At 43.1% G+C, this 20,494-nt stretch overlaps 1 protein-coding gene across 1 annotated transcript in view; it reads right to left on the minus strand.

Moving 5' to 3' along the window:
* SLC2A12 (solute carrier family 2 member 12) overlaps nt 1,404-20,494 on the minus strand; it is a 65,632-nt gene continuing 46,541 nt past the window's right edge. The window contains 3 exon segments of the mRNA NM_001314215.1: nt 1,404-1,977; nt 14,625-14,757; nt 18,817-18,939. Of these exon segments, the coding sequence (NP_001301144.1) occupies nt 1,824-1,977; nt 14,625-14,757; nt 18,817-18,939 (410 nt within the window). The 3' untranslated portion in view covers nt 1,404-1,823.

The raw sequence follows: 20,494 nt of genomic DNA on the forward strand, positions 1-20,494 counted from the left end.
AATAGCTAAAGGACACACAGTGTTTGAACTTGCACAGTTTAACAGTTTTGTTAGTATCTTACAATCTGTGATGCTTGGCAAAGAAAAAAAATCATACCGATTAATTACCTGTTGTGGCCTTTTTTAATGTCAGCATGTAATTCCACTGAAGGTTCTTAATAAATTTCTTTAATCGATTACCTCTACAGAACATACTTTCCCTTCTTCCAAAACAAATGAACAATGCATGCTCAAATTTGAGTGAGAAATGTACTGTGCAGAATGGAGAATGCAGATCTTTCTTCATAAGTTCCCCTGCCAATTTTAATGTAGATAGTGTTTTTCAGCACCAGGACTTTTAGTCATTCTCCTGAGTTTCTGATAATACAGTTTTACTGTTGCTTACAGAGGCTGAAGTCTGACCACTTCATTATAAAGGGCTGCAGTAGATCTTACTTCCTTATATCAAACTGGGACAGTTTGTTACGGGCTGATACAAAAATTTCAGGCTAAATGAAAAGGGCTTTTGACTCAGGATTCTCTTTTCTTCAGGGTAATCATATTTTTGTATTCTTTTTCAACTTCGGTTGTTCAGTATATTTTGTGTGTGTTTCCCATAGCTTAAGTCATTTAATGGATTACTGCATAAATGATTTGAGATTTTTTATTGTAGATTTTCTACCAGTGTACCAAAATTTATTGGTAAAATGCCTCCCCACATCTTAAAATTCAACTGGTGCAGTACAGAAAAGAGCAGACCATTACTGTGTGGGTGAAAACCCAAGTTTCTGGTACAGTCAGTGATCTCTGTTTCATCATAGAACATAGTGAGGGAATCGTCCCAATGTCTAGATGTCATTTATTATATCTGCAAGCATCTGAAAGTCAGCATCAGTTATAGCCCATAGGCTGTAACTTGAGGTAGTGATATTCCTGAGGCGTGTGAAGAACTGCAGGAAACTATGGATCTAAGTTATCATGAAAGCCTTACAAAGAGAGACGTGTACAAGCTTAACTTAGTAACTCAGACCTAATTAGTTACAGACTTGGATAAATAACCTAATGACCTGACTCCTTTTCTCATGTTTTACTAACAACTACTACTAAATAAATATGATCCCATGATTTTGAAAGTATCTTTTCTATTCATATATTTTTTAATGGATAGAAAAATGCTTATCTTTCTCAACTATTGCAGAGTTGTTTCTTTTTTAATACATTGTAATAACATCAAATTCATAAAAGAATATTTTGAATTACATTGCAGTTCATGATTCATAAGATGGATAATCTTTATAGTTGTTGAACTATAATTAGAAATGATCACTAAAGTCCTAACCAGGACCCTATCCTAAGCTAGAACATGTGTGCAATTGTCTATATTGTGTCTTGGTTCTTTTTTACACAAGACCTAGTGTGAGGAGTGTCTTGGTAGGCAAAGAACTGTAAGCTTAAGTTCGGACAACTGATGTGTCTGAATAATAAAGCCACAACAGGCCTCTGTGCATAATAAACCTTAAGATAAAAGTAGTTCTCATCACTGGTTCATCGTCTTTCAAAGGCTACTCTGTGAAGAAGTTGGAAAATACTGAACCAGCTGGTATTATTTTTATCCTGGTATCCTGCTCAGAGTAAGAAAGAGACCACTTGGGACCTTGTTCCTCAAATACCTTTCATGGCTCCTTTAGGGGGTGGGGTAATGAGTAAAGACTGTGTAATTTCAGGATATCCTTTTTAAACTAGCTCCATGACACTGAAAAGAAAACGCAGGAGTGGCTAACACATATTGATAGACACCAGAAGTATTCTCTTTCTGTATCAACACTTGAAGGGTTTTGAGGCCATTAGATCTCTGAAGAAAGCTGCCCTGGCTGTCCCTTACCCCGTAGATTTTTAGACTCCAAGAACTGCTCTTGGGGTTTTCTTTTTTGAAGCTGTTTTGGCACTAATTCCTCCCGGTGGTGACTCATAAAGCAAATGTTGTTTTTCACATAGTTCCTGAAAGAGAAAGAGGCACTAATGAAAATGTCATTCTTAATTTACAGTATTTGGGGGGGAAAAATGTGCAGGCTATCATTTTTTTTACCCTGGGGCTTTAATGTTTTAGCTGTGCAAAAAAGACCAGTGTTTATTGCAAAGTTTCCATGTGTCACGAAATTACGGGCACCACAGACCTTTGATCAATCTCATGCAAAGGGTAAGGTGGGGTGGCTTCTCAGAACAACCATGGCATTCCTGTCTGCAAGGAAGGATTCCAAGGGTAGTCTTACATAGAATGAGTGGAGATCACAATCCAGATCCTCTCGTTTTTCCCCCGTTTTCTCAGACTGGTTACCAATATGCCTATATTTGTGTCTACACATTCTGCTTTCTGCATTATTCTCTTGCTCCTGCTTTAACAAATTCATTTCTACAAGATTATTTCCATCAGCATAGAAACATGGTCTAGTATTTTATATTTACTTTTAAAAAGACCACCTTCGAACCTTTCTCTCCCCTTAAATATACTGTCCTATGGTTTATCCAGTTCGTTGAGTGGCTACAACATTCCTGGTGTTCTGTGTTTGGAGTAAAGACCTTGCTTTCAAGGATCTTACATCTTAACAAAGGAGACAAGCACATAAGCACATGATTTCAACTAGTAAGAGTGCTAATGAGAAAAGTAAACCAACAAAGGGGGAAAGAATGACTTAGTGGGGACGAGGAGGCCTTTATCACACTGCTGGCATCACCAAAGATGAGGTGACATTTGATCAGAAACTGGAGTGAAGTTAGGGAAGAAACCATGTGAAGGTCGGCAACTAAGGACCATGTTACGGAAAGTCCAGCATGGCTAGAACATGGGAGCACGTGAATGACAGAGGTGCCGCTGGAGGGGTAGGTAGCAGCCATAGTTCATGTTGAAGTATGGCAAAATCAATACAATATTGTAAAGTAAAAAAAGAATTTAAAAAAATGTAGTAGGATTTTGAGCTGAAGAACGACATTTTAAAAGATCCATCTAGCTGCTGTATGGAGGATGGACTGCAGAAGGTGGAAGCTGAAAGAGGACTAGTTTGGAGGTTAGTCCGGATAAAAGATGGCTTGGGTTTAGCATAGTACTGGTAGAAAGTGTATGTTCGTATGTTCACAGCTAACAAGACTGACAGTGTAAGGAACACAATGGATGAATCCCACGCCTCTGGCCTCAGAAGCACCCTTGGCCTCAGAGGTTCCCCCAAGCAAAAGACTTGTGGAGGAAATATGCGAAGGGCGGTCAATGGTACTGGGAATCCAGAGTTCTGTGTAGGTCATATTAAATTAGAGATGCCTATGGACGCTCTAACCAAAGATGTCAAGTAGACGGATTTGGGAATTGAAAATCAGGTAAAAGGTCAGAGACCAGAGAAAATCATTTGGGTATCATCAATTTATGGATGGCTTATAAAGCCAGGGGAATACACCCAAGAAGTGAGTGTAGATGGAGATCAAGGATTAAACCCTAGGCATTATGGTATTTGGAGGGAGGGAGGGAGGAAGGAAGGACGGAAGGGGAAACAAAGGAGACCAGGGAGTCACTGATGAGGGAGGAAAACCAAGAAAGTACAATATTCTAGAAAATAAGTAGAAGAAAAACTGCTTAAAGATGGGAGCATGGAGAACTGGGCACATACAGCTTGAGTCACATAACACGGGAACGTAAGGGGTTTGGTAACAGCAGAGGTCATGGGGGATAAGAAAGCAGCAAAGAAAACCTGAGTGGGGTAAATAAGTACAACACAGAATGAGAGGTAAGGATGTGGAGAAAACAAACAGAAGATACCCTGTAACTGAATAGTGGCAGCAAGGAGTGGGTGGTACCTGAGGGGAATTTGAGATCTGAGGTCTAGGGAGGTATTTTGTTTAGGATGGGAAGTACTGGAGCTGTGTGTGTGTGTGTGTGTGTAGTGATAATCCTATGCTGCTAAGTCCCTTCAGTCGTGTCCGACTCTGTGCGACCCCATAGACAGCAGCGCCCCAGGCTCCCCCGTCCCTGGGATTCTCCAGGCAAGAACACTGGAGTGGGCTGCCGTTTCCTTCTCCAATGCCTGAAAGTGAAAAGTGAAAGTGAAGTCGCTCAGTCGTGTCTGACTCTTCGCGACCGCATGTTCTGCAGCCCACCACGCTCCTCCGTCCATGGGCTTCGCCAGGCAAGAGTACTGGAGTGGGGTGCCATCACCTTCTCCAGATAATCCCATAGAAGGGGGAAATTGATGACATACTCAAGACTAATGGACGAATTGGCCATTATACCAAGAAGCAGAAAACGGGCACAGATGTAGGTAGTTTGGTAGATGGCATAGAGCATGAGGTGGGATCTTTATTTCTCTCTCTCTCTCTCTCCCTCTTTTGTGCACTAAAAAGCCAAGACCATCAGCAGGGGGTGAGGAAGTGGGACGGAATGCTGGAGGTTTGAGAGGTGACAGAGTGTGAGGTCGCCATCTAGGACAGTCGGAAAACCAACTGCGGAAGGACATTCCTGGAAACCTACTTGAGATTTACATTCAGCAATTTAAAACTGAACTTACCTAGCACGGTTGGCTATTTTCTCCAGCCATGTGTAGTTCCTCGGATGCAGGGAAAAAAACAGGCTAAGAATAGACTTAATCAGATTTGCCTGATTAAGAATAGACTTAACTAAGATTTGCCTGAACAATGAAGGGAGAGGGGACAAGGTAAAGGAAGACGTGGTGCATGGAATCCAACGTAAGAAAGGAAGTGGATGATGACTCTTCAGTGGATTCCCAGTCCTGGTAGGTGTTAGAGAGTGAGCTGAAGTGCAGAGTGGTCCGAGGGTGCTTGGGAGGCTTGTGAGAGGGGCAGTGATGAGTTAAGACAGTCAGGACCACGATCGTCCTGTTTGTTCCCATTCCCAGCAAAAGTGGACTGTAGCCGATGTCTTCACAAACTTCCACTCTCAAGCCTCCTCGGTCACCTCTGTCCTCCCAACCCCACTGAGACTGTACCCAACAACCCGTAGTCACCACCCCCCTTTGTACTTGGCCACTCCGCAGCATTTAACATCATTTGGTGCCACCTTCCCACAACACTCCTCCTGGCTTCAGTGATTCCATATTTTCCGGGCTCCTCTCCAACCCCGCTGTTGGCTCCTTTTCAGTGCTTTCCACGGTCACTCTCCCCTGCTTGTTCTCTAAATGTTGGCATAAACTAGGGCTTGGTCCTGGACCTCATTCTCTTTGCTCTGCTCTCCGACTAGATGATCTCATCTGGTTCCATAACCTACATACCATTTACTCCCAAATCTGACCCAGACTCTGAATGTCCCCAGAATCTCATATATCCAGCTGCCAGTGAATACACATCCATCTGATGTCAAATGGACATCTCTGTAATCTTTCCAGCTCTGAAACCAAGTTCTCTTTCAGGCTCCCCCATTTTACCATCCATGCAGCTTCTCAAGCTAAAAATTTTAGTTATTATCCTGACTATTTCATTGCTGCGGTTTAGTTGCTCAGACATGTCCAACTCTTTTGCAACCCCATGGACTGTAGCTGCCAGGGTCCTCCGTCCATGGGATTTCCCAGGTAAGAATAGTCGAGTGGGTTGCCATTTCCTTCTCCAGGGGTCTAGCCAGCCCAGGGATTGAACCCACATCTCCTGCATTGCAGGTGGATTCTTTTACTGCTGAGCTACTGGGGAAGCCCCACTACTTCATTGCTGCTGCTGCTAAGTCACTTCAGTCGTGTCCGACTCTGTGCGACCCCATAGACAGCAGCGCCCCAGGCTCCCCCGTCCCTGGGATTCTCCAGGCAAGAACACTGGAGTGGGTTGCCATTTCCTTCTCCAATGCATGAAAGTGAAAAGCGAAAGTGAAGTCGCTTAGTCGTGCCCGACTCTTAGCGACCCCATGGACTGCAGCCTACCAGGCTCCTCCATCCATGGGATTTTCCAGGCAAGAGTACTGGAGTGGGGTGCCACCTTACTCCTATATCAAATTCATTCATTCACCCATTCATTTTCAATAATGTGCTTCAATTATATGCAAAGAAATTATTCCAGGTGCTGGGAAACTACAGTGAACTAAGTATACAAAAACTAGGGCAGAGACCCTGCGTCTTGAGCATTTCCTGGTTGTGTCTGGGATACAGCAGACTGACCTATACAGCTGGTGAGAGTGAAAGTGGGGAAGAGTGGTAGGATATGTAGACCTGTATGGGCCTGAATACACATTGGAAGGACTGATGTTGAAGCTGAAGCTCCAATACTTTGGCCACCTGATGCAAAGAGCTGACTCATTGGAAAAGACCCTGAGGCTGGGAAAGATTGAAGGCAGGAGGAGAAGGGGATGACAGAGGATGAGATGGTTGGATGGCATCACCGATTCAATGGACGTGAATTTGAGCAAACTCCTGGAGATGATAAGGCACAGGGAGGCTGAGTGTGCTGCAGTCCGTGGGGTTGCAAAGAGTTGGACATGACTTGGCAACTGAACAACATGGGCCATCAAAGCTGCTGGAAGAGTTGAGCAAAGGAATGGCTTGATCACATGTAAAGGGGTCACTAGTTGCTGTGCTGAAAACACTGGAGGGGATGGAGTCTGAAAACAGGACCAGTTGGGTGGGTCTCAGGTGGCTCAGTGGGTAAAGAATCCACCTGCAATGCAGGAGAGGCAGATGTGGGTTCGATCCCCAGGTTGGGAAGATCCCCTGGAGGAGGGCATGGCAATCCACTCCAGCATTCTTGCCTGGAGAATCCCAATGGACAGAGGAGCCTGGTGGGCTATAGTCCATAGGGTTTCAGAGAGTTGGACACGACTGAAGAGAATGAGCATGCACAGATGGTTACTACAGTAATACAGGAGAAAGCATGGTGACTCAGATCAGAGGAAGAACAGTGAAGATGGCCAGGTTCTAGATGTATTTGAAATAAGAACCAACACTATATTCCAAAAGATTGAACATGGAGTGGGAGGGAAGGAGAGGGAAGACTCGAAGGTCTGTGGCCAGAGCAAGTAGAAAGATAAGGTTGACCTCAAGTGAGGTGGATGTCTGTGAGTGGAGTAGGTTTGGGGGGCATCAGGGTTGAATTTAGATCATGCTCAGTTTGAAAGATTTATTAGACATTTGAAAAAAGGTGTAGAGCAAAGAGTTGAATAAACAAGACTTGAATTCAGGAAAGATATTGAAGCTAGAGGTATAAATGTTGAAATCAGTGGCATATGGATAGTATAAAGGCCACGGCTTTAAGATCAATGAGCCCGTGAGGGATAGAGAGGTGATCAGAGGATGAAGCCCCTGGGCATGCCAACTTTAAGACAGTGAAACATGAGATGGATCCAGCAGAGGAGGAGGAGTGAGTGGCAGAAGACAACCAGGAGGTTGGTCCCGGAAGGCAGTGAAGCAAGGGTCTCGGGAAGGAAGGCACGCTCACCCCAGTCCATGCTGGCAATGGTCACTATGCCAGCCATTAAGATGCTGACCGAGAACTGACCGCTGGGTTTAGCAATGTGGAGTAACCTGGATATTAAAAGGAACAATGTCAGTGGAGTAGTGCCCACAAAAGTCTGCTCACTGGAGCAGGTTCATGAGAGAATAGGAAGAGAGGAATTGCTGATAGGGAATAAAGACAACTCTGGAAGAATTTTGCTATAAATTATGGCAAAGAAAACATGAAAATAAATGATAGCAGAGCAAAACCTAGGGAGGAAAATGGGACCAAAGACTTTTTTGTTTTAAGATGGGGGGGAAATTAACATAAGATCTTTCTGCTGATGAGGAGTAAAGATCCAGGAGAGAAGGAAGATATGCATAAAGGTGGACCAGGAGTACTGCTGGGGAATGATCTGGAAAAGGGAAGGGAAGAGGGTGCGAAGTGGTCACCTTCATGAAGCAATGAGTTAAAGGTAGAACCTGGAGGGATGGTACTATATTTCAATACAGACACTGAGATGTGGGTGAAGTGGAAGGTTAGGGAAGTTTCCTTTCTCATTGTGTTCATTTCTTCTGTGAAGTCAGAAGTAGAGACTTCCCAGGTGGCTCAGTGGTAGAGAATCTGCCTGCTAATGCAGGAGACACAAGAGACTTGGGTTCAATCCCTGGGTCAGGAAGATCCCCTGGAAAAGGAAATGGCAACCCACTCCAGTTTTCTTGCCTGGAGAATTCCATGGAGAGAGGAGCCTTGTGGGCTACAGCCCATGGGGTCACAAAATAGTCATACACAACTGAGTGAATGGGCATTCATGCTTCCATGAAGTCAGAAGTAAGGCTGTCAGCAGGAATGAGGAGGGCTAAGGAGGTGGGCTTCCCTCATAGCTCAGTCGGTAAAGAAACTTCCTGCAATGCAGGAGACCCAGGTTCAATTCCTGGGTCAGGAATATCCCCTGGAGAAGGAAATGGCAACCCACTCCAGTATTCTTGTCCAGAATCCCATGGATAGAGGAGCCTGAAGGGCTACAGTCCATGGGGTCACAAGAGTTGGACATGACTTAGGGACTAAACCACCACCACCAAGGAGGTGGCAAAGTTCCAGAGAGAGGAGCTGGTGTTGAGCAGTTGTCTAGGAGAGGCAGTTCATGGACAATGGATATGGGCAATTGCCAGGCGGCATGGGAGGGGCCCTGGAGGTCATGAGGGGGATTGAAACTGGGACCCAGCCCTGTGCTCACGTGCTTTCTCTACCATGTGCAGCTGTGTGCCTGCAGACACTAGCTTGGCACACCTTAAAGTAAATCAGGTCACATCACTTCCCTGCTTAAAGTACTTTTGTAGCTTCCCATTGCACTTAGAATGAAATCCACACTCAGTCTGTGAAGCTCTATACATCCATTTCCACTGACTTTCTCACTGAATCTCAAAGATTGCAGCCTCCTCCTGGGCATCTTTCAGTTCTTATAACAGGTCAAGTATGTTACTGTAGCCTTTGCACTAGCTGTTCTCTCTGCATGAATTCTCTTTCCCTCTCTTTGCAGGACTGACTCTTTATTAGCACTCAGTTTTTATCTGAAATGTTATCTTTCAGGATACCTTCTCAGATCACCAATTCAAAGTACCCACCCAACACACACACACACACACACATTTACTATCTTAATTCTTACGGCACTTTGCTCACTGATTAACGTGATAGCACTTAGAGCAGCATGGAACAGATGCTCGGTAAATATTCAGCGAATAAATGAATTTGTGTGAATGAATGAAGGAATGGCCACATAAAATTAGCTGCTAAAAGTGAAAAATAATCTAAGCCTTAGAGCTAAAATATTTACAAAACATTAACTTGTGTTTCTCTAATTGCTTCCACTTAAACTGGGGAAAAGAATGAAAGTCACAGCTGAAACAGCACATATGGCAAATATCCCATTTTGTGTTTGTAGCTGGCAGGGCACGAGTTCAAAATAAAATCCTTTCAAATTACATTATTAGTGAGATCTTTTCTGACCTCTCCGCTGAGTCATTGTTTATCTTACAAAAAATTTAACAACTTTGGAAGAAGATGTGTTTTCTCAGCCTTGTAGAAACAGAAGGAAAAGAAGCCAGCTCTAAATATGAGAAATGAAAATATTAAGTGGAATGGAGTATCAAATTTGAAGTTAATTCGATCTTATAAGTAGTTTCCTTTCTTGCTTAGAAAATCATTGGGCATAACATCTGAACTCGGTGTTTCCCTGGTGACAAAAGTTGATTCTTTGTTTCACCAACTCCTAAGTTCAGAAAGACTTTCTTAGCTCAGCTGTGGCCTTCCTCCATCTTCAAGTTTTCTTCAGCTTTCATGTCCTCTCAAGTTCCCTGGGGCTTTCTGCCGCCCCATGTTCACTTAGCTAGTTCAATAAATTTTCAATAAAATTATGTATTTTACTTCTAGTCTTGTCTCCACCATTTCCCTCCAGGGAACCTTGTTTAACACCCATAGTTCATACATAAATTTGGTCAATTTACACCATTCAGGCTGCTTACTTCCTAATTTTTAAAGCATTGGATAATATGCTGCTTCAAGCTAAGACTTGTCCCAGGCTCTTTGGTGGTGTAGAAATCAGTTAACCAAGATTTCTGAAAGCAACTGTTTCCTTTCTGCCCTCAGGTACTGGGCTTCCCTGCAAGAATGCAACCCAGGTAGATACTGCTGCTTGCTGCTGCTAGAAATGAATTCAAAACGCAGAACTGTTTTGCCAACTCATCTTTCATAATTCACACCTGTGCCATTATCTGTATCTGTTCTACATCAACCTCCTGGCACAAGAAGAGTCTGCCTTTGCTTTTGGATCTCTCCTAATTTGCTATTTAAAACTTTCTTGGAGAGGGTCTGGATTGAAGTTTGAGTAATTGTGTGACTCAAAAGGAACAGAAATGTGATTCTTTCAAAAACATTTCATAATGCAGAGTTTTGCTAATTTAGATGAATTTCTTCCCTACCCTGAATTCTAATGCATACTTTTTGTTGAATTTTAGCCACCCAAATCAATATGTTCTTATGAATACCGTATTCTGGAGGTCTGCTGGATAGAAAGACTGGCTTTTCTTAAGTTTTGTCTTCAAATTTTCATTTGGTTTGAAATTTGATACATTCTGACAGCCCCATATGAAAAAGAAAGATCTAAAAGATTCTTAACTTTAATTCATTGAGAACATTCTGCTTTCAGACTTTTTAAAAAAGAGTGCGATAAGGAGTGATGCATAGTCTTGTTCAGTTCATTCATTACAGCTTTCTCCCTACTTCAATTTTTTAAATTAGTACTGCTCACCAGGGAGAAGGCAATGGCACCCCACTCCAGTACTCTTGTCTGGAAAATCCCGTGGACGGAGGGGCCTGGTAGGCTACAGTCCATGGGGTCACTAACAGTTGGACATGACTGAGCGGCTTCACTTTCACTTCTCACTTTCATGCATTGGAGAAGGCAATGGCAACCCACTCCAGTGTTCTTGCCTGGAGAATCCCAGGGACGGGGGAGTCTGGTGGGCTGCCGTCTATGGGGTCGCACAGAGTCGAACACGACTGAAGCGACTTAGCAGCAGCAGCTCACCAGAATTGTACTGAACCCTTACCTTTAAAGGAATTCTCTTCCCCAATACACGTGACCTTCCTTTGCACTTGCCAACACCGTGTATTGCAATGGTCTGTTTTCTGGTCTGCCTCTTCAAGTAAGGAAGTTATGGACTCTGGATATCTTCTGTTCTTTCCTAATACAGTGTCTAGACCATAGTAGATCATCAACAAAGAGCTGAATGAATCATCTCTGCAGTTGTGGGGAGGGAGCAGTATGGTGAAGCCCATTCATCTCCCTTTTCTGAACACATACCTCTTTCTCCTCTCATTGCACAGACTGTTAGGTCATAGATTAAATCTCATCCTATGATCCACAGATCAAAACCTGTAATGATTTATATTGTTGTCTGCAATTTAATACCCACATACAGTGAATTCAGCATTGGATCAACAGACCACATGGTGGATGTTTTTCAGTCATCCACGAGGAATCAATTTTAATCTAGGCACTGTAGAAGTTACATAAGAAAGATAATGGGTCGAGACCATCCCTGGAAACCAAAATTTTATAACATACTTAAGGAAGTGAAACCACAAGAATTTTAGCTAAGGCAACATAAAAAGAAAATAGGACTAGAAAATCTTGAACATCCAGGAGAAAGGAATACTATCCAGGGCTAGGGTTACTCAAGGCTTTGAAGATGAAGATTTGGCCTTAAGGCAAAAGGGTATATGGCTAAGATATCAAAGATAACTATCATGTAGGAGTAGAAGGAGAAAGATGGAATTAAGAGTTGATGAGGTAGGAGAAGAAGACCCAGGGGGAAAAATTGTTTCTTAGGAGGTAAAAGGGTTTCCCAGGTGGTGTTAGTGGTAAAGAATCCACTTGCAATGCAGGAGAAGTAAGAGATGCAGGTTCAATCTCTAGGGTGGGAAGATCCCCTGGAGAAGGAAATGACAATCCACTCCAGTACTATTGCCTGGAAAATCCCATGGACAGAGGAGCCTGGCAGGCTACAGTCCATAGGGTTGCAAAGTGTTGGACATGATTGAAGTGACTTAGCATGCACGCAGGAGGTAAAAGACTTTCAAGAAACAGTAGGGGTGGGACTTCCCTCACAGTCCAAAGTAGCAAAGACTCTGAGCTCCCAATGCAGGAGGCCTGGGTCATTCCCTGCTCAGGGAACTAGCAGAGAAGGAAATGGCAACCCACTCCAGTACTCTTGCTTGGAAAATCCCATGGACAGAGGAGCCTGGTAGGCTGCAGTCCATGGCGTTGCTAAGAGTTGGACACGACTGAGCGACTTCACTTTCACTTTTCACTTTCATGCATTGGAGAAGGAAATGGCAACCCCCTCCAGTATTCTTGCCTGGAGAATCCCAGGGACATGGGAGCTCGGTGGGCTGCCGTCTATGGGGTCACACAGAGTCAGATACGACTTCACACCAAGAAGCGACTTAGCAGCAGCAGCAGAGAACTAGATCCCACATGCTGCAATTAAGACCTGGTGCAGCCAAATAAATAAATGACTTTTTTTTTAAAAAAAAAAAAAAAGAAAGAAAGAATAGATGTGATAGGTTAAATGTAACAAACAAAAGACCTTTGCCCTTCATTTCATCAAGACATAAGTCAATCGCTATGTGAATCTGGGCTGGCCTTAGGACTTGTACTGACAATAGAAAGTGATGGAAGTGATGTAGCGGGACTTCCAGAATGGAAACTTCACGGAACCTTGCAGCTTCTGCCTCCACTACCTGGGAATGCTGCCCAGAGTCTGACAGGTGAGGAAGCCACATTAGCCTCATGGAGGATGAGGCCACCCGAAGAGAATTGAAACTCCCCTCTGGGTCAGCATCTTCCACCAGCTGCCCTTCCTGCTGATACTGGAGTCACATGACTGAGCCCAGGTGAAATAAGCAGGGGCCCCACCCAGTCAAACCAAAGAATCATGGGAAATAGCAAGTAGTGTATTTCAAGCCACTACATCTGAGGAGGCTTTATATCTAAACAAACCAATGATGTGAAACAAGCTCTTAGGGAAGGATGAGAAGTAAAGGGTGACCAGTAGAGGTGGATGTCAACAGGGTCCTGGCATCTCAGTTCTAGAAAAGGCCTGCATCTGTCAGATGTGTTTCCAGTCTACAGATGAATGCACTGCGTTATTAAGGTCTGAAGATATTCCTTATGTAACTCATGTATGTGTAATTAATTGTCTTGTTCAGATTCTGCGCTCACCAAGAAATCCAATTGTTTGACTTTAACTTATATAGAGCCAAACAATGCTCTGACCAGGCCAAGGGGCTATCTGGCTTTCATGACAACTATATATATATATATTTTTGTAAGTGAATAATTTTCATTTTCATTGAATACATATAAAATAAGGCCTATCTGCATCAAAAATTAGCCTTACAGTTGATATTTATGTTGAATTAAGAGAAAAGCTTTTCTGCTTACTAAAAGGAAATGTCTTTAAAATGTAAGCCTTTTTATGTTTGTCTGTTTTTGGCTGCCCCACTCAGCTTGTGGGATCTTAGTTCCCCAACCAGGGATTGAGCCCAGGCCCTGGCAGTGAGAGCACCGAGTCCTTATTACTGAATGGCCAGAGAATTACTTGTAAAACATTTTAAAGTATATAAAGTACAAAGTAAAAATCATCCGTACTCCTACTTCCTTTATACCCTAATAACAATAATAACAAATAATTGTTATATAATACTCTTAAACCAGGATTAAAAACTCGGCCTATATATTTGCACGCATATACCTCTCAGTGTATGTCAGTTTACCTCTCAGGTTTATTCTTCCTTCAGGTAAAAGCTGAAGAATCACTGTGCTTACAAATTTCTTTAGCCATCATAACATTTCTCTCTAGTGTATTGGAAGTATTTTTAGAGGAAAATCAAGCTGTAAATATGTATTTTCCTCCTGTTATGTTAAACCCTAAGCACAAGTATTCCTGTATTTCGAGTGGAATGATTACATGCTAGGAAGAGGTGCAAGTTCCCTTTCATGCCTGACCCCTGCGCACTGGTCACCTCCTCCCGCAGGCCAGTTTCATCACTCAGAGTTGTGAGTTCTGTTCCTAAAGAAAACAGGAGTTTTCTTTACACAGCCCACTGCTGTGTTGAATTGTTTAAGCAATCTCTCCATGTGAGTTTTTTTTTTTTAACCAGTGTTCTAATTGCCTATTCATGTAGGAAACTCTCCATCTTGCATAACATACTTTGTGCCATATTTGGAATAATTCTAGACATTTAAGCCAGAGAGTTTTCCTGGTAATCTTAGCCTTAATGGGTGTTTAGGGCTTCAAGAAACCTACCAGTGTGATACAGAAGGCTGAAGCCCACTGTTTTAGCACAGGGTGAGCATGTCATTCTGGGACCAATCTGAAACCCCAAACAAAAAAACCACTCCTGTGAGGGGGAGGCGCAGAGATGGGAGAGGTTCTTCAATCATTACTGAAAAGAGCTTTGGAAGACTAGAAAACCATGCTTATTCTAAATTCTTAGGTGAATTATGCCAATTAAACATATAGCAGAGAAACTGGAATTATTTTTGAGATACGGTTCCCCACCAAAGCATATATCCTAAAATAATTTCAGGTATTATCATTTCATTGTATATAAAAGCTGAATTTTTGAGCTAAGAGTGCTGTTCAGAGAGCAACACATGCAATACTCACTCTTTTGCCAGCTCCATTGATATTTGTTCCAAAGAGCATCCCTTTGTTTCAGGTATAAACACAATAACAAAAACCAGGGATGCTAGACTCATAACTGTATATATAAAGCACACCCACGGCAAGCCAATGAGATCTGGGGGAGACGAAAGAAACTAGTTAGAGATGCATTTTGTGTTGCTTCCATCCCATTTGTGGATAGACGCTTCTTAGGGCACATATAAAAACATATGTATTTTCAAACATGCCAGTAGTAGCCAGGGAAATAGCAATCACAAATTAAAAATATAGCCAGCATCTGAAAGGTTCATTTTCACAAACAACCTCAGCTCTCTCTGGTGAAGTGAATAACAGTCTTGTAAGGATCACAATTTAAACCCAATGCCATTTTCTTGGTGAACATACTTTTTGTTTTCAAAATGGTAATAGACATGTTCATTGCAAAACAAACAAACAAAAAGAACCTCGAATAACACAGAAACACATAAAGCTGAAAGTAAGCTATCCTCAAACAACACAGAAACACATAAAGCAGAAAGTAGATACTCTCCTCTCTCCTCACCCCCTACAGTTCCTCTCTTGGGAATCACTGCCATAGCAGTTTGGTTTCTATTTGGTCGACATTTGTAAAGACATATATACAAATGGACTCTTCTTGGAATGAGCTCCCCCTTCTTTACTCTGACTTGAATAAATCACTTCATGTTGGCAGTATTTCATCATTTTAGTAGCTGGCACTGTATTTGCAATGCTGCTTCCTGGATTCAGAGGGGAAAAAAAAGTGATAATGGTTTGAATGAAGGATATTAACTTGCTAAGAAGCATCAGCAAGAAGCAGGATCCTCCAGGTTTTGATGGATCTCATCTGCTAACATAGTGTTTCCTCTGACGGCTTCTTGCCAGAGGTACTGTCCCTTTGTAGTACTGACCAAAGTCAAGGTAAGGTAACTAGTGAGAGGTGGCCCCCAATGCACTCGAGTCTACCCTTGTATTGTGGCATCCTGTGCACAGCAGAAAGTCCAGTGTAGCCAGGAACAGAGAGGAGGAGCCTGGCTCAGACCAGCCACAGACTGAAACAGTGCAAATAGCCCTTAGTGGCCACAAATCACAGCTAGTCAGTCGGGAACACTGACCGAGCAATTATGCAAGAAGGCAGTTTGGTAAATGCAGAGTGGAAGGATCTACATATATTAAGCGCTTGCAGGCCAGCTGTGCTGAGGTGGGTTCAAGAGGGAAAAAAGACCAGCGCTACAGTCCTCCTGGCAATTTTACTTAAAGTCTGCTCTCTCTTGCCTTTCTTGCTGCTGGTGCATGGTCTCCCCCAAGCGAATACTTAATAAAGAGTTTAAAGATTTGGTCCTCCTTCCCTCTCTGGGGCATAAAATCAGAAAAGTGGAAGGTGGGGCGGGGGAGCTCATCTCATCAAACTTGTCGCCTTTCCTGTCTGAGTACTTACAGGGACAGGGAGCTTACCACTTACAAGGATGTATACTTCATTGTGAATCAGCCCTGTCTGTTTCACACATACTCCTCATTCATTTCTAAAGCCAAGTCTCCCTTCTGGGAATTTGGGTTCAGAGGCTCTGTTTTGTTCTCTGCATCGGCCTTCTCATTCCTTCTTCAAGACATGCCGCAAATATTTCAATGCACCTCCACCCCTTCCTGAGCATCCTTTTGTCCAAGTCAAACACCCCGAGCTCCTGCAACTGTTCTTCACAGACCACAGGCCATGTGCCCATGTCACCTGGTGCCCTCCTTGGGGACACACTGAAACTCTCTAAAAATATTCTACTCAGAGCTGAAAGCAATACCCAGCTGTATTATGACCACAGGAGGGTATGTCTGTGTCTCCGTAACATTCTTCTTTTATTGGTACAGCTGACATTGCACCAAAAGTCAGTGCCCAAGGGCTTGCTGTCAAGCAGAACCCTTATATCTTTTACTTGGAAAATTGACTTTTTGAAAAGAAGTATAGAATTTCAAATTTAGTCCAATGAGATGTCATCTACAGGTCTGAGATCATACCAGGATTTTTTTTTTAATAAATGAATATGCTCTCCAATCATTTGTTCTAAAAGTCCACTCAGAACTTGAGTCTTCATCAGCTCATCCTGTATATTAGCTATCCTTTCCAGAGATTTGTGTCATCTTTACTTGTCCTCCATCATTTCCATTCTTTCTTTTATATTTCTCTTTCTCTATATAAATGTCAGGTAAGGGTGTGTGTGTGTGTGCGTGTGTGTGTGTGTGTGTGTGTATGTGAGAGAGAGAGAGAAGGTGAAGGGCATGGATCTATGTGTGTGATCTCAGCAGGAGACATATGGTTGGTGCAAATGACCAGTTCCTTTGTTTCGTCTTAGGCTATTTCCAAAAATGTGGGACATAAATATTTTAAAATTTTATTAAAAACACAAGCTAAATTTAATTAATAACTCCAAAAGTTCACTTCCAAAAGTAGATGTACTAAAAAAGAAAACAGAAAAGTGGTCAACAAGATTCAGAAGTACATGAGTTCAAAGACTCTTGTTTTTCCCTCTAGATATATATTTTTTTGAGTATACATCCCCTGGAGAAGGAAATGGCAACCCATTTCAATATTCTCGCCCAGAAAATCCCATGGACAAAGGAGCCTGGTGGGCTACAGTCCATGGGGTCGCAAAGAGTCAGACGTGACTGAGAGATTAAGTATGCATGCATGAACCACTTCTGAAAATGTATATATTATCTCCATATTATATATATATGCACTATTTAAAATTTATGCATTATATATATATATATACATATAAAATAAAGAAAACTCAACTTATTAGTCAGTTTTTGAGGATGCTGGGGAGCCACCTTATTATTTTGAAAACTAGAAAATAAAGAGAAAGTTTCAAACACTAATCTTGCTAGTATATGAATCTAGTGTATGATCCATACTCAGGGCAGGCAAACAACTAATGAGAAGAATTTTCTCCTTAGAGAAATACTGCTGATAAAAATTCAGTTGTTGTTAAGTCGCTCAGTTGTATCTGACTCTTTGTGACCCCATGGACTGCAGCACACCAGGCTTCCCTGTCCTTCATCATCTCCTAGAATTTGCTCAAACTCATATCCATTGAGTCGATGATACTATCCAATGATCTCATCCTCTGTCGCCCCTTTCTCCTCCTGTCCTCAATCTTTCCCAGCATCAGGGTCTTTCAGGGATAATGGAAGGAAAATAATGGATCTTGGCAATGATCCTCAAAGGATGCAGGCACGACAAGGTGGGAGACAAACAGGACATGCCTCTAATAGCAGGACACACGCCATCATCTGGGAAGGGGTTTGCAAATAAACAAGAAAAGCTAAATCTTTCCCAGCCTCTACAGATAAATAGGCTTCTCAGATGGCTCTAGGGGTAAAGAATCACCTGCCAATGCAGGAGACGCAAAAGACTCGGATTCCATCCCTGGGTTGGGAAGATCCCCTGGAAAAGGAAATGGCAACCCACTCCAGCATTCTTGCCTGTAAAATCCCATGAATAGAGGTGCCTGGCAGGCTCCGGTCCATGGGATCACAAAGAGTCGGACATGACTGAGTGATTGACCACTCACAGATAAATAGCAGTTTACAGGAAACACACAAAGGACAGAGGGTCATGTGATATGACTACAATCAGCAAATCCAGCCTGGGAAAAAGTATATGAAACAAATGACCCAGCTTCTTTATTAAAAATACAAAGTGTGGGGAGGGAGGAAACATGGAGTTGAAACCTGTAAATTCTGAGACGTACCAATCAACTGTAAATCAGTTATTTGAACTGTGATTCAAATAAAGTGAGAAAATAATTATAAAACAATTGGAAGGATGTGAACCCAGACTGGATACTTGATACCAAGGGATTATTATTAGTATTTTTTTTCGGGGTGAAAATGCTATTTTAGTCACAGTATGTAGATGTCTTATCTTTTAGGGGTCCCTGTTGAAACTTTAGATACGTGTTTGGAACATGACTTAAGCTAATTTGGGGGCAGAACAAGTGGGGTCATGACTGAATTAAGGATTGATAACTTTAAATTGGGTGGTTGGTACATCAAGTTCACTGCCATCCTCTTTACTTTTGAGCGTTTGGAAATGTTGACAAGAAAGTGTTTTTCAGGTGATGTACTTCCCTAACACCTGTCCTAAGAGCATAAAAGGCCTTAGGGAAAAGCAAGTTCTTACCTGTCACCGTCAAAAATGTCAGAGAGATGAGGAGATTGATGCCCCAGTTCATGCTGGAAGTTAGAGCCATGGCACGTCCTCGAATTCCACCAGGAAAAATCTCGCTCAGCACCAACCAGGGCACTGGAAGAAAGGGAAGAGTGGACGGGGAGCAGCAAAATGATGGAAAGTCCACTGAAGCTGACAGCCAGCTCACTGCCCTCTGCGAGATTTGTGGTTGCAGGGCCGTGTCCTTCTACATGAGGAAGGAGGAGGGATGTGCTTTCTTCCCTCTCCAGTCAAATATGAAACTGAGGGAGCTTGACAAGGGTCCCTGGAAGTAGGGGGAGCAACATAAAGGGCTGGGGCAGGTGACTCTGTCCTGAGAACTGCAAACGGGAAGCGCAGTGGCTGGGGCCACCTGCCCACGACAGGAGGCAGCTTGGAGGCTCTGCCAAGCACAGAGCCTCAGTGCCAGATGCTGGCTCTACCCACTTTCCTCTGGGCCCTATCCTGTAATCTCCTCTGCCCCTAACCTTGGAGAAGTCCACCATCACAGCTACCGAGTGGGTAGGCTCCGCTCCTTTCCCCCACTTGGGCTTCCCGGCCTGTGGCAAGCTGGGTGGAGAGAAGCTCTCAATTAAATGGAGCTCTAGGATTTGATTTTGTATCAAATATTTGACTTTCTGAAAGGAGACTCTTCTTGGCACAAGATCTGATCCGAGGGCTTTTTGTGATCTGAGAGTGACACAGAATCATAGGATCTGCCTGATGGGATTACTTGACTTCTGCTCACAGCCCATCAAATCCAGTTTGCCTAATAGCTACAAGTTCTTTCAATGGACTCCGCCCTTTACAAACCTTGTTATCATTGGATCCTCGCTGAATCCCTCCTCATTAGAGACTAACAGTACTCTGCCCCTCTTTTAAAGTAGAGGAAACTGAGGTTGAAAGGAGTTCATAATTTGCCAGGATCCCAACACTGGCTTCCCAGGTGGTGCTAGTAGTAAAGAATTTGCCTGTCAATGCAGGAGATATAAGAGACGCAGGTTTGATCCCTGGATCGGAAAGATCCCCTGGAGGAGGGCGTGCAACCCATTGCAGTGTTATTGCCTGGAAAATTCCATGGGCAGAGGAGCCTGGTGGGCTACAGTCCATGGGGTCACAGTAAGTTGGACACGATTGAGCAACTAAACACTAACAGAGTTCAGAGGTGGCATGGAGCCCGGATCGTCTCTGGATCTCACGCTTTTTCATCTCGGTGCGCTCTTGGGAGTGGCTCAATAAATATTTGTTAATGAACATGTAGATAAGGAGTATAAGCACTTCTGATGCTGAAGAAAGAAGGGCTTAGGAGTTGCCCCAGCCCTGGCTCAGTGCTGCCTAAGTTACCTTGTGTTGCAAACCCAGTGTTTATACACAGACCAGCTGCATCGTCCTACCCCAGAGGAGAAAGAAACAAGAGGCTGAGGAGGGCCCCCCTTGACCAGCAACCACTCGGGCTGCCTGCGCCAGGATCATGGGGCTGTCACCTGTGTCTCTGACTGAAAATTTATCTCTTGTAGCAGGATCACGCTCTGTACAGAGAACATCTGCTCAAAGTAAATTTGCTGTTTCAAAGAAAAATATTTAAATTACAGAAGAGGGCTGCAAACACATTTTTTCCCCTTGATTATTTGCTCCAAGTGGTTACCTTGAG

The sequence above is a fragment of the Capra hircus genome, chromosome 9 (genome assembly GCF_001704415.2).
Source record: "Capra hircus breed San Clemente chromosome 9, ASM170441v1, whole genome shotgun sequence".
NCBI classification, from domain to species: Eukaryota; Metazoa; Chordata; class Mammalia; order Artiodactyla; family Bovidae; genus Capra; species Capra hircus.